A 13,657-nucleotide genomic window follows, 5' to 3' on the forward strand; every position below is an offset into this window, starting at 1 on the left:
ATAAGCGAAAATAAATAGAAAAATGCTTTAGTTGTGCAAAATATAAAGTTTAATATAACAAAATTAATAAACTATATTTATGGCCAAATCATAATTGAAAATGTTTTAGTTGAAGTTTAAGAGTAATTAAAGGCATCACACTAATAGTTATTGATCCTAATAAATTTGTGAAATATGATTTTTATTTGATTATTAAGTTAATCTTTGAATTCTGTGTGGTCAAAATAAATGTTGATGGGGATTTTTCTAGATTTTGGTTAGACAAGTTTTATGAAATGTAATACAATGAAAGGATAGGTGTTTGATTGAGATTTTTTTAAAATTTCAAGAGACCAATCTAGATATAAGTCATGTCAAGTCATTAGTTTTGTTAGTTTAAGGAGGAAAATAGATAAAAAGATGGATTCCAACTTTGGATAAAGCCACATAAACTGAAGTTTAAAAGTGTTTTTTTAAATGTTTTTTTTTTTTTTACTTCAAGTTAATTTTTTGGGTATTTTCAAATTGTTTTGATATACTGATATTAAAAATAATTTTTTAAAAATAAAAAAAACTTATATTAATATATTCCCGAGTAAAAAATATTTGATATCACACCTCTAAATACTTATTTAGAAACATAATTGCACTATCGTTGCAACCGTGTTTCCAAACATAGCTTTAATAACCTCATAAGTTAAAATTTATACACTTTTCTTAAACGTTTTGAATTAAGTAAGAGAAAATCATTGAGAAATGTTTTTAGGTGCAAGATGTTAGATTGCACAAGAACATTGAGAAAAAAAAAGGATAGTGAATTAAGGTTTGAACTAAAAGTACCAATATTGCTTCTCTAAATAATAAAAGAACAAGGACTATCTTATGGGTTACGGCACAAACCTCTTCCATAAAAGAAACTTTTTAGCTTGAAAAAGAAGAAGCTAATATTATAATATGATATGATATATTATTTTTCAATCTTTTTTAGTTATGACTACTATACCAGTGTGGAGCTGTTTGCATTGCTACCATTACAAAGTGTTTTTCAAAGTTGAGAAATCCTTGGTGCATTCAACTCTAGAAAATACTCTAAATTTTATTTTATATAATAAAAAATCCATATTTCATAAAAAAAAATAATGAAAGAACTCTAAACTAAGAGTAAAAAAAAACATAAATTAACTAGGAAAATATAACAACTCTTTAACATTAACTTTCGGATCTAATTTGAATGTTTTATCGACCTGCTTTTAAGTGGATATAATAAAATTTCATGGTAAATTTTTAATATGATCTGACAATCAGATTAGAAATTATATTTATTATTATAAGACTAATCTAACAATCGGATTGAAGATATATTCTTGTTATTGTAAAACTGCATTCGATCAAAATCTCCTACTTGAATTTCTTGAGAAGAGGACAAGTAATTGTCTCCCAACGTTTTCTTTGAAATCCATTAGTTAGACTTCATGAATAATCGGGTCTGCAATAGTGCTGTTATTTTCCTTTCAAGCATTGGACTGCCCGACTTGCTTATATAACAAGTACTGTTCTTAATTGATAGCTTGGTAAAATCCATAGTTCTCGTCCCAAGGATTTAAAATCAAATCTTGTTTTCTCCCAATAAGGGAGAGGATTAGGAATGCAAAGGCTATAATCTAGTTGTATTAGTGTTTAACCTCTAAATAAGAACCGAAAATATGAATAACTTGATAACCATTACTACTTCTGTAGTTTTTATACATCCATCATCCGAATTTTGAATCATTTACATCTTCTCTTTTTTAAAAACAAAAAAAAAAATTCCCTGAAACACCGTAGGTAACACCATGAGGCTTGTTGAACTGCATCGATGACATGTTGTCAAGCTTTGGGGAAGAAAGAATCAACATCTTCACAACCAACTACAGAGAGAGACTAGACCCAGCATTGCTTGCATTGACATATCTAGGAATTGAAGACCATGGATTTTTCAAGTGCATTGAAGATCTAATTCAGAGGATATCAGTTACCCCAGCAGAGTATCACAGCAACTTAAGAAACGTAACAAAACGCAAGGTGCTATTGAAAGTCTCATCGAGTTTCTGAATATGGAGGAAGAATCAGCAGAGGAGGATAATGACACGGAAGATGAAATGATTTTCTTCTTGAATCAAGCAGAACCATTTCCTGCCTGCCATTTTAAATACAGATTGCATTCTAATTTTCCAGTTGAATTCGCTTGAATTCCTAACTCCTAGCTTCCAAAAATGAGATCATATTACCTTGGCATGGACGAAAAGGATAAACCCTGAAGGAAAGTGCATGATGGCGGAAATTCAACTTCAGCAGATGCTATGGTTTCAATTAACTCTTTTATTAGATGCGCCAACATGAAAACTTCATCTGCTTAATTTTTTGTCACCCAATCTTCCAACACCCTGCACAAATCTCAATCTTTAACTACAACTTGAAGAAAAGGAACAGATGTTTTCTAAGTGAATCATTAACAGAAAAGAAAGTGCGACATGATTAGCGCCTTCCTCAGTCTTTTAAGGCGATATTTTCACTGCCACGGTATGGACCTCTACCAGACTGGCTACCAAAATTATTAAAATTTTTGTCAAGTCAACTTTTTTTTCTTCTTGTTTGTGTGTGCTTGCACTTTGGGGGTGTATAATCCAACACATATTCAAGACTCTAGCAGGAGTCTTATCGAGATTTGGTTGTTTATTTTGAATCACCACCATCAAGAATACAGGCATGCATTCTTCGGTTACTAGAAAAGATTGTCAAGCAAACAACCAAAGATATTAATTAGGAGACCAACCTCAGTTGAGATTCTGTATTGCTGCTACAATCTGAAAACAGAACCTTGATAACAGGGTGTAGATCTAACTTCAAAACTGAATCTGTATTGCTCTTTGTGTCCAAACAATCACCACTACAGCACCATGAATTTGGATTTACAAGGACAATCTGAAGCATGGGAGATTTTGTTCTCAAATCCCTGACCACAGTCCTGAATGATAATTCATCTTTTGCACTTTCCACTAGCTGACTTGTGAACATTCTCTCCGGAGTATATTTCCTGTTCATGATGATCAATTTAATTTTTTTTGTGAAGCTCAAGGCTGCTATATCCCATATTCAAACCTTTAGATTCACTACATAATTTTTTGTGATTTCTAATTAGCTAGCAATACACAAGTGCAGGAAATGAAAATGGTGGAAAAATATTAAGAAAGTACAGCAACCATGTACCTGAAAAGGTCAGCTGGTCCACCAACTGGCAGAGAAGTGGAAATGTAGCATTTAAAAAGTCTAACTCCATCATCTACAGGCATGTCCCCATTTGCACATGGATAAGCACCAATAAGAGATGAGCACTGTGAGCAAACAAATTGCTTCCATTCAATATCGGTAGATAGATTATAGGATCTAGCAGTGAAAGCATCCCCAAGAAAGCCATTGAGGAAAGATCTCTGATTTATCCTGAGTTCCATATCTTTTGTGGTTTTCTGGTCTTCCAAAGAAGGTCCACACACATCATGGATGCCACCTTCATCAGTATAATCTTGAGTATGATGTACTGAATCACATCAACCTGGTCCTGGAGCCACTTTTTCAGAGAGATCTGATGCTGGTAGTGCAGACAATAATATACTACTATTAGTTTTTTCCTCTGCAACTTTAAATTTGACATTCTCACCATGGTTTTCCAATTTGGAACATGAAGACCCTGATTTTCCATTAACACCATGGATCACTCCACATTGACTGTCACACCTTGTAACTCTTCCAGATTCTGTTACAAAATCTCGCATAGCTTCTTCACTTAAACCTTCATAGCCAGACTCCTGTTCAGGCTTGTACGTTTGGATTCTATATTTTTCAGAAAATTTACATCCAGCAAGATCAGCACTGCAAAGTGTAACAGCTGTAGAATTCAACATGCACACACCCATTGGACATGCATATGCATGTGCATACCTATTCACCAACTTCTCACTGGCACCTCCAAATGAACAACAGCAACCTCCAAACCAGTTGTCAGCCATCTCTGGCCAATTAACCGATGGCATTTCCACAAATTGCCTACATATGAATAGAAATTCTGAGGAAAGCTAAGACTAAACAGAAAATTATTAAAGTCATACCATAAACCTAAGTGCAAATTAACAACTCAAAGCAGCCTATATAAAAGCTCCCGTTTCTGCAGCCTACATATCCCAATTTTCATTTGGTAAAACTATAAATGGTATAGTGAGGTATTGAAAACTTATGGATGAATTCCAATAAATCAACCATACTCATAAAATATGCATATTCAAGCAAAATCAAAAGGAATTAACTAGAACGAGCAATCAACAATCTTACTTTAAAGGACTTCTAGTCAGTCTATTCGAGCAACTTCTGCAATAAAAATGAACTCCTTCCATTGAGGATAAGCTCTTTAAATCTGAACCAAACAATTAAAACACATCAGAATAAAAAACCAAGTCCAGCACGACTAATGCACAGCTCTAAATCATAACACAGACAATCACATTAAGCCAAAATCAATAATTATAAGTTAAAACCTTTCACCTGTTCTCTTCAATGAAAATTATAACTTTAACTGAACTTTTAAATCAAAGCCAGCAGAATACTTATTAACCCAAACAACTCCAAAAAAAAATTATTGTAAATTACCAGAATCCATAATGAATGGGTTTAACAAATCCAAATCCTCGTTCCTCTCACTTTCATCATCACTCAAATTCAACAAATCAAAGGTAGAAACTAAAGGGTGATCAACAGGAAGAAGCAAAACAAGCTTAACTTCAATATGGTCATCAGAAGCTTTAGCATTTACTGGAGATTCAGGGTCAATTAAAACCCTAGGAATCGGAACCCTAATTGAAACTTCACTGGTTTCTTCATTCTCGGTGAAGGTAACTAAAAGGTGGGATTTTGAGAGGTTTAATTGAGCTTGAAGGTGGTGAACTGAAGGTTTTGATTGTGAATTGAAGAGAAAGAGCTTTAGATCTGGTGATTGGGATTGGGTTTCCCATGTGAATCATATAAAATATTTCTTGGTGTTTGAAGAACATCGAAAATAAATTTCTTTTCTATGCTATCCTAATTTTATAATACAATTTATATGGTTTAAAATGCATGATTTTTGTATAGGATAAGTTTTGTATTCCAATGTATTTTCTAGAAATATTATCTAAATTAAAGTATTATATCCACTAATATATCATATTAATATAATTTTATATTGTATATTAATATATCATTGTTATATATATATATATATATATATATATATATATATAATGAAATATTGTACCATTTTGGTTTTTAGGTCATTCATGGGAATTGTTTTTCAATTTTTTAAACTAAAAAAATACTTTTCTCTATCTAAAACTTATATTTTTCAATGACCACAAAGTGAATTAATTCCATTGACTAGGTTTTTACAAAGTAATCATTATCATGAAAATTGTTTTTCAATCTTTTAAACTGAAAAAAAATACTTTTCTCTATCTAAAGCTTCTAGTTTTCATTGACCACAAAGTAAATTCTATTGATTATTATTTTATAATGTATCGATATATATATATATATATAAAAAAATAAAATAAGTGCATTCTTTTCAGATTTGTTTTTCAGCAAACAAACAAGTAAGTCCTAAAACACACTTTCTTCTTGCTCCATCTTATTCCATATCCATCCATCTATTTTTATTGTAAGCCCCTCTCTAACTATAAGATCAGCCCAACCACTGGTTTAAAAGAAATATCTGGTGCCAAGTGCGAGAATTAGAAAACGATAGAAAGTGTTCGATGAAATTATAGGAGAACGGGTATTCCTATGTTCATAATTCTAAGCACATGCTCTGCCTGCCTCGTGCAGTGAAACCTTTTTTGACCTTGCCTGAGTCGTCTTCTATAACTCAACTTGATGATGAGAAAAGCATATGATATTGCACCTCATCGTGCAGCCTCTTGAATTCCGCAGCCCTAACTGGACCATATTACGGTGTTATCTGATACAGTGGAAAGTCGTGGAAAAATATTACAATTTCAGAGCATATACTCTTGATTTTTCTGCCCTTTTCAACATTGAAGGGCATAAGGTTTCTGAGCTACTAAAATTTCAAACAAAATAATTTCTTTATGTGCTTGCATTAAAAATAAAAGTAATCACAGAACCAAACAATCACCAGTGATGCCAAACGCTCCCAGGCATCTCTCTTCTGCAGCTCTCCTGTAGCTCTCTTGTGCACCAGGTACAGTCCAAAAATGTTTCGACTGCCAACTTGGAAGTCAATGGTCAACTTTGATTTCTTTCTTAACTACAATCCTTAATATATATATATATATATATATATATATATATATATATATATATATATATATATATATATATATATATATATATATATATATATATATTGCTTTTGTCTGTGTCAAAACAAATAAGCTGGGTCCCTTTGTTTACAATACATGGCACAAAGCATCGACCTTCCTCTCTCTTTCATTTCCTACAAAATGATGGAACAATCTATAGGTTGAGCCACCTGTTAAATCCCCTTCTCCTCGTTAAAGAGAGTCTCTTCACGTTTTCAAAAAAAAAAAAAAAAATGGTTGCCTGTCTATCTCTCTATCAAAACCACCCCATTATCACAACCGTCTTCTCTGTCCTAATAATCCTTGTATCAACCTCCTATGGAGATGATGATAAGGATTACACAGATTGCGAAAAGCCCTTTAGTTGTGGACTCTTGCCGGAACTTTCTTACCCTTTTTGGGGAGGTGATCGACCTGAAGTTTGTGGACACAAGGCGTTCCAGCTCAGGTGTGAAGAAGGTCAGCTCCCTATAATAGCCAGCGACACGCTTGAATTCCGCTTATTGAATCTAAAGCAATCTTCCAGGTTGATGGCTCTTCAGCTAGTGAATTTCGAGGAGTACATTTGTCCTACTCAAATAAGAACCAATTCAAGCAGTAACAGCGACATCCATATCTTCGGTTATGACCTGAGCCTTCAAAACCTCAACTTACTCTACAATTGCTCTATATCTAACTCGGCAGCATTGTCTAAAAACAGAATTTCGTTTTGTAATGGATATACTGGGAGCTCATTCTATGGAAATGATGATATCTTGGCAAACAGTAGTGGGCTAGACGTAATGCAATGTAGCATGAGGATTAGAATTCCCATTGCTAAGTCTTTGGGTGAGCTACTTGTGGGTGATAGGCCAGAATTGGTGGAGGTTTTAGGAGAAAGGTTCAATGTGTCGTACGAGTATGATCAAGGTCCTTCAATTTGCGAGGGATGTATGGCTTCAAGAGGAATATGTGGAACTAACACGACCCATCCGGATAAAGAGTTCATGTGCCTTTGCCGTGACCAACCTTATGCTTTTGTGTGTCAAGGTAAGCTCGGCATGCCTCACTGATCTCTCTCCTTTTTTCCCCTTGTTAATTATTAGTACCTTTCTATCTATTGTGTTTCATGTTATTTGCCAGGAAATGAAGTTACTGGGGGGAAATTAGGGTTGATAATTAGGAACAAAAGTACTGGGGGGCCCTGTTCTTAATCAAAATTTTACAAGGACGTTGACTAGTTGCAGTGAAGGTTGTAAATTTTTTTTTTTTTGACACCATATGAAAAATATAATATAAATTTAGATGGTAAAATTATAAATAATTTTTATAATTAATTATATATTGATAATTCTAATAAAAAAAATTAAACTATATTAAAATCTGATAAAATAAGTTAACAATATCATAATCAATTAGTGATCTAAATAAAACAAGAGAGATAGATAATATGAATTAATAAATTAATGACATGGAGAAATAAAAAGTCTTAGAATAAATTTTTTAATATAGAGGAATCACTGAAAGCTAGGAAGCACATATAAACCTAATGACAACCTAGTTGTTGCTATATGGTGTTTGGGAGTGTGGTTGTGATTGCTTTTCACTCAGAAAAGTGTTAATAATATTTTTTTTAATTTTTTTTTTGAGATCAGCACATCAAAATGATTTGAAAACATCAAAAACATATTACTTCAAAGCAAAAAAAAAAAATTTAAATTTTTTGAGAAGCGCTTTTGAAAAGCACTCCCAAACGCACATAAGACATATCTATTTGGGTTGCAAGATAATGAGTTTAAATTAATAATTAATTAATATAAATTCAATAATGAAATAAACTTCTAAACAATATCTAATGTGCTAGAAAAAATTCAAATTAAAAATAATTAGTTAAAATTAAATAAATAAATAAAATAAAATAATAAAAAAATCTTCATCTTAAATGTAACAGTCCAACTAAGAATAATGAATTCAATTGTTTTTGCCGTGATGGGCCTCGTCTCAAATCTTGCGATGCTGGTAACTCTTCATCAAATATTGTTTATGATTAATGGTGTTGGTTTCTTTCAGCATCATGCGTTCTTTATTTGATTACTCATTTTCCTCTGTTGCTGCAATATGTAGCTTTTAAATCATGTTGTTTTCGAATTAAGTATCCAGAGTATATATATTTATGGTTTCCTTCTTCCCATGCTGGTGACTCTTCATCAAATATTTCGTTTATCCCATCATCCTTGCCATGCAGTTTTTCTATTTCCTAACATGGTCAAATTCTCGGGAAGGACTAGCCATTTCCGATTTGGTTAGCTTGAGAATTTGGACAGGTTAATTTCTTGATTAGTCGATGAATTTACATAGACAACCAACCCTTAAACAATGATGCTAATCCCTGACATATTGACATGAAAAGGCACTTGTACTGTATGAAAAGTTCAATGCTTGGATGGAGTTGTGCTTGCATCAGAGTATTTGCCTGTTTAGAACCATGATTCATTCGTTCTTTTTTTCCCTCCTTCCTTCCATATTTTTTATATGCTGCTTTGTATGGAATGCTAGATGCTTCTATTTATTGGATTGATCTCTTCAACAGCACAAGTACTATGCATACATCGCACTTGCAGTTTTAGAAAGCTTCAGTTTTGTTTATAAAGCTGTGATCTTGCAGAAGTCTAAAATTTCAATTTTTTTTTGTTTTAACTTTTTTCATGAGAATATTAACACCTCATTGCTTTGAATTATTCTATCCAGGAACTAGTTTGAATGTGGGCCGGAAGGTTGCCATAGGTAAGATCTCTGTCTATCGTTTATTCATGTGTCTGTGCTTTGGTACTCACTTCAATTTCATGTCTAAATGTTGTAGAAATTCTCTCACCAAACTGTTACTGAAAAGGCTAACCAATTTCTATATTCTGCTTTTTAAGCTCTTGGGGCATCTCTTGGTACATTAGTCACAATGCTCATAGCCTTCTTCTTCTGGTACCGCCGCAAGAAAAGGCAATATGAATCCATTTTCTCTAGAAGCATCAAATCAGTTCCGTCTTCAAAGGCACATACGGAGAAGCGAAGTAGCTACAATGGTGCTCATCTATTCTCTTATGAAGAACTTGAAGAGGCCACTAACAATTTTGATAAGACCAGAGAGCTTGGAAATGGAGGCTTCGGGACAGTATATTACGGTAAAGAAATAATAATCACTGTCTTTTGTGTTGTGTTTGAAGGAACAATTTGTTGAAAAATTTGCTTCTCCTTGTGTTGTTTCATCAGGAAAACTTCCAGATGGGCTTGAAGTTGCAGTCAAGCGCTCATATGAGAACAATTATAAGAGGCTTGAGCAGTTCTTGAATGAAGTTGATATTCTAACTCGCTTGCGCCATCAAAACCTTGTCTTACTGCATGGATGCACCTCTCGGGACAGCCGTGAACTCCTACTAGTATATCAGTACATTCCCAATGGTACACTTGCTGATCATCTTCATGGTGAAAGAGCAAAGCCTGGTGCACTCCCTTGGTCTACACGAATGAACATTGCTGTAGAGACTGCATGTGCACTGGCATATCTTCATGCTTCTGTTATTGTGCACCGTGACGTGAAAACCAACAATATTCTCCTCGACAACAATTTCTGTGTTAAAGTTGCAGATTTTGGCCTATCTCGACTCTTTCCCACAGATGTCACCCATGTTTCAACTGCTCCACAAGGGACTCCTGGTTATGTTGATCCAGAATATCATCAATGCTACCAGCTGACCGATAAGAGTGATGTCTATAGCTTTGGGGTGGTCTTGATTGAGCTTATATCATCAATGCCTGCTGTTGATATCTCTAGACACCGGCATGAAATTAATTTGTCTACCATGGCAATCAATAAAATCCAAAGCAATTCATTGAATGAACTTGTTGACCCCAGTCTGGGGTTTGAATCAGATTACGCAGCGACAAAAATGATTAGGGCTGTGGCTGAGTTGGCTTTTCAATGTCTGCAGAATGCAAAGGAGTTGAGACCATCTATGGAAAAAGTGTTAGAGATTCTAAAAGAAATACAAAGCAGAGACTACAATGCGGAAAAGGCAGAGAATATAAATAGTCCTTCGGATGATGTTGGGTTGTTAAAGAGTGGTCCGATACCGCCTTCACCTGCTACTGTCACTGTTACATGGATTAGCACGTCCTCGACACCTCATGCCAGTGTTTAATTGTTTCACTAAATTCTCAATTACATAGAGAAGAGAGGCAGGGACCTATGTGCACTGAATAATGTGATAGTGCCGCCACTCTCTTTTTATTTGCCGTTGATTGGCATTTGTATTTTAGCCAGATGCCCATAAATTGTTTGTATTTGAAAACATAGATGTTACCGTGTGTGTGTGAGACCGTATTTTGACCGTGTGATAATGAGTTCGAATTTCACGAGGGCTTCAACAGGGCATTGGCCAGTTTGTTGCATGTTAGTAGGACCAGAGCAACTATCTTGATGTCAGCAACTGCATTTGTAAATTCAGAGGAAGAAAAAAAGATTGATGATCAAGTTCATCCTTTTCTCCCTACTTGAACTAGATGCAGCTGGAATGCTGTTCCTGTTGGCAGCAGATGTACTATGAAACGCTACTGGAAAGGATTGTTCTTAATTAATAGAAGGGACGATACTGAATTTCACAGCAGAAATTGTTAAATGCAAGGATGTTCGGCATATAAGAAATTTCAGGGAAATCCGTTTCACATCACTATGTTTAAAGCATGAGTACAATTCTTGACCCGGTAACTAGTTCCATGTTCAAACCTGTAGCTAGGAGATGGGCAATGCAGTTGCCAATCTGTTCATTACATGTATAAATAAAGCTGAATCTAGTTTTATTCTCGTGAATAGATCAGAAAATCACATGAGCCACTCAGTTGATTTATGTGAAACATTCCATTATCTTCATACGATAGTGTGATACAAGTTCATGCTAATGATGTAGTAGATGAATATGAAAGTAATCTTTGAGGAGAATACAGGCGAGGCTTCGGTGGAATTTTCAATGCTCCAAGAGGTCCTTCCAACATTTCTATCACTTTTCTCATGGATGGTCTATCAGATGGATTTGTGAGGATGCACCACAAGCCAACTATTGCTATTTGCCTCATAATATCAGATTGTTCTGCATTTGTCACGCCATTCAATTCAAACTCATCATCTAGCTCAAGATGCCTATAAATCCAGTCTGGAAAATATTTTTCGCTACTGGAACTCATTTCAGCTTCATGATTCTTTCGTCCTCCAACAATTTCTAGAGCCATCATTCCATAACTATAGACATCAGACTTGTGTGAAACTTGTCCAAAGTTTCTACTGAACACTTCTGGTGCTATATATCCGATGGTTCCTCTTGCCTCCAATAGCGATACATTGCTCTCCTTCCTAGTGCATGGCTTCGCAAGTCCAAAGTCGGGGAAAAATCTGTATCAAGAAGAATGTTATGAGGCTTAGGTCATGTTTGTTTCCCGGAATTCATTTTTCGGGAAACCACTTTCCAAACTTTCCTGTGTTTGTTTGCCATTAGGAAAGTTGGTCAACGGAAAACACTTTCTGGTCAACGGAAAACACTTTCCAGTCAAAGAAAAATTTGGTTTGACTTCTAGGAAAGTGTTTTCCCTTTTGGTTGTGTTTGTTTTCCGGAAAGTGGTTTCCGGGAAATCACTTTCCAAACTTTCTTGTGTTTGTTTGCTATTGAAAAAGTTGGTCAACGGAAAACACTTTCCAGTCAAAGGAAAATTTGGCTTGGTTTTCAGGAAAGTGTTTTCCTTAAAAATTTGGGCGGAAAACACTTTCCGGAAGTTGTGAAAAATTTAGAAATGTCATTATTTGCTAATTATATCAAATTTGATCCTCAAACTTTTGATTGCTATATATAATTTGTTTTGAATATTTATTTTTCAATTTCATCTCTTAAAATTTAATTTTTATATTAATTTTGGTCTTTATTTTTATAATTGCTATTTGCTTTTTTCTTATCATTTTTTTATTGAAATTTTTTATCTATCAAATTTGGTCCCTATTCTTTTGATTTTTACTTATTTTATTTGAAATAATTTATGAAATATTAATTATTATTATTTTAATTTCTTCACCTTTCATTTTTTTTAATTTTTTAGATTTGATCTCTATTATTTTGATTATTATTTATTTTATTTGAGATAATTTATGAAATTATATTTTTTTTCAATTTCATTCTCATTCAATTTTTTAATTTGTAAGATTTGTTCCTCATTATTTTATTAATAAACTTGAAAAAATAAAACATTAATAAGTTATTTTCCAGCTCATTTTCCATAACATAACCAAACACTGGAAAGTGTTTTCCAACTTATTTTCCATTACACTACCAAACATCGGAAAATACTTTCCTGAAATTCACTTTCCCGGAATTCACTTTCCCTGGAATTCACTTTCCAAAAGGAAACTACTTTCCTGCAAACAAACGGGGCCTTAATGTCAAAATGCACAATCCTTGTATTGCACCCTCGATGCAAATACTCAAGCCCTCGAGCAACGCCAACTAAAATCTGGTACAATTTATTCCATCCCGACTGTTGATTGGCTTTGTTAGAAAATTGACATTTTAACTCTAGTGTTTCAGTTTGTCTAAATCAAGTATTGTCTGTTTTCTTTTCTTTTCATTTCTGTTTTGATTTGGTCAAAGTAAATCCCTTGTTTTTCTGAAGTTGTTGCTAAATTAGTGGAAGCACATTGTCCACTACAGAGTTAGTGGTAGCACATTGTCCACTACAGAGTTAGTGGTTGTTAACTAGGGAAGTTTGTTAAGTTTTCTCATGTATTTAAAGACATGCAGTTAATGAAATACTCACTGAGACATTTTATCAAACACCTTGTGTGTAGTTCGTGTTCTTCATTACTCAGCATTGTTGTTCTTGATTGTGCATCCCTTCACCTGCACAAAACACATCAACATAATTCTCAACAGTGGTATCAGAGCTCTCTTAGATCTTACAGGACCAAAACATTTTTTTCAAAATCTCAAAAATGACATCCAACAACCTACTTTTAAACTCCCCCATTATATTCACTGGCGAAAACTACCACATTTGGTCAGTGAAGATGCAAGCTTTTCTTGAAGCTTATGATCTTTGGGAAATTGTTTCCAAAGATAAACCAGTAGCTCCCTTACCAACAAATCCCACTATAGCTCAAATCAAGTTCAGCAGTGAGGAAAAGGCAAAGAAATCCAAGGCAAAATCAATCATCCAGAATTCTGTGGCAGAAAGCATTTTCTACAGAATTATGGCATGCAATTCAGCCAAAGAGGCTTGGAACAAAC

The 13,657-nt window shown here is 34.1% G+C and overlaps 3 protein-coding genes across 6 annotated transcripts; 1 reads left to right on the forward strand and 2 right to left on the reverse strand.

The window, feature by feature from the left end:
- Nucleotides 1-1,681: 1,681 nt before the first annotated feature.
- Nucleotides 1,682-5,099, reverse strand: LOC133675962 (uncharacterized). Of its 4 annotated transcripts, none has more exons than XM_062097535.1 (4): nucleotides 4,342-5,097; nucleotides 3,226-4,059; nucleotides 2,792-3,052; nucleotides 1,682-2,402 (listed from the first exon to the last, which is right to left on the reverse strand). In XM_062097535.1, exons 2-4 carry the CDS (start codon nucleotides 3,465-3,467, stop codon nucleotides 2,372-2,374), a joined length of 534 nt encoding a protein of 177 aa, XP_061953519.1. In that variant the 5' UTR covers nucleotides 3,468-4,059; nucleotides 4,342-5,097; the 3' UTR covers nucleotides 1,682-2,371. The 4 variants fall into 4 exon arrangements, with proteins under 4 accessions (XP_061953519.1, XP_061953518.1, XP_061953517.1 ...); XM_062097534.1 differs by lacking the exons at nucleotides 1,682-2,402; nucleotides 2,792-3,052 and having other exon boundaries at nucleotides 3,370-3,846; nucleotides 3,955-4,059; nucleotides 4,342-4,423; nucleotides 4,657-5,099; XM_062097533.1 differs by lacking the exons at nucleotides 1,682-2,402; nucleotides 2,792-3,052 and having other exon boundaries at nucleotides 3,370-4,059; nucleotides 4,342-4,423; nucleotides 4,787-5,097.
- A 1,352-nt stretch (nucleotides 5,100-6,451) lies between these two features.
- On the forward strand, nucleotides 6,452-10,760 carry LOC133675664 (LEAF RUST 10 DISEASE-RESISTANCE LOCUS RECEPTOR-LIKE PROTEIN KINASE-like 1.2). Its single transcript, XM_062097115.1, has 4 exons — nucleotides 6,452-7,391; nucleotides 9,090-9,125; nucleotides 9,263-9,517; nucleotides 9,606-10,760. Exons 1-4 carry the CDS (start codon nucleotides 6,596-6,598, stop codon nucleotides 10,532-10,534), a joined length of 2,016 nt encoding a protein of 671 aa, XP_061953099.1. The 5' UTR covers nucleotides 6,452-6,595; the 3' UTR covers nucleotides 10,535-10,760.
- Nucleotides 10,761-11,282: 522 nt separating this feature from the next.
- Nucleotides 11,283-13,397, reverse strand: LOC133676023 (LEAF RUST 10 DISEASE-RESISTANCE LOCUS RECEPTOR-LIKE PROTEIN KINASE-like 2.4). Its single transcript, XM_062097597.1, is given in 4 exon segments — nucleotides 11,283-11,767; nucleotides 11,770-11,803; nucleotides 12,807-12,919; nucleotides 13,382-13,397. Coding segments are annotated over 4 exon segments (648 nt in total).
- Nucleotides 13,398-13,657: the final 260 nt, after the last annotated feature.

This window comes from Populus nigra, chromosome 16 (assembly GCF_951802175.1).
Source record: "Populus nigra chromosome 16, ddPopNigr1.1, whole genome shotgun sequence".
NCBI lineage: Eukaryota > Viridiplantae > Streptophyta > Magnoliopsida > Malpighiales > Salicaceae > Populus > Populus nigra.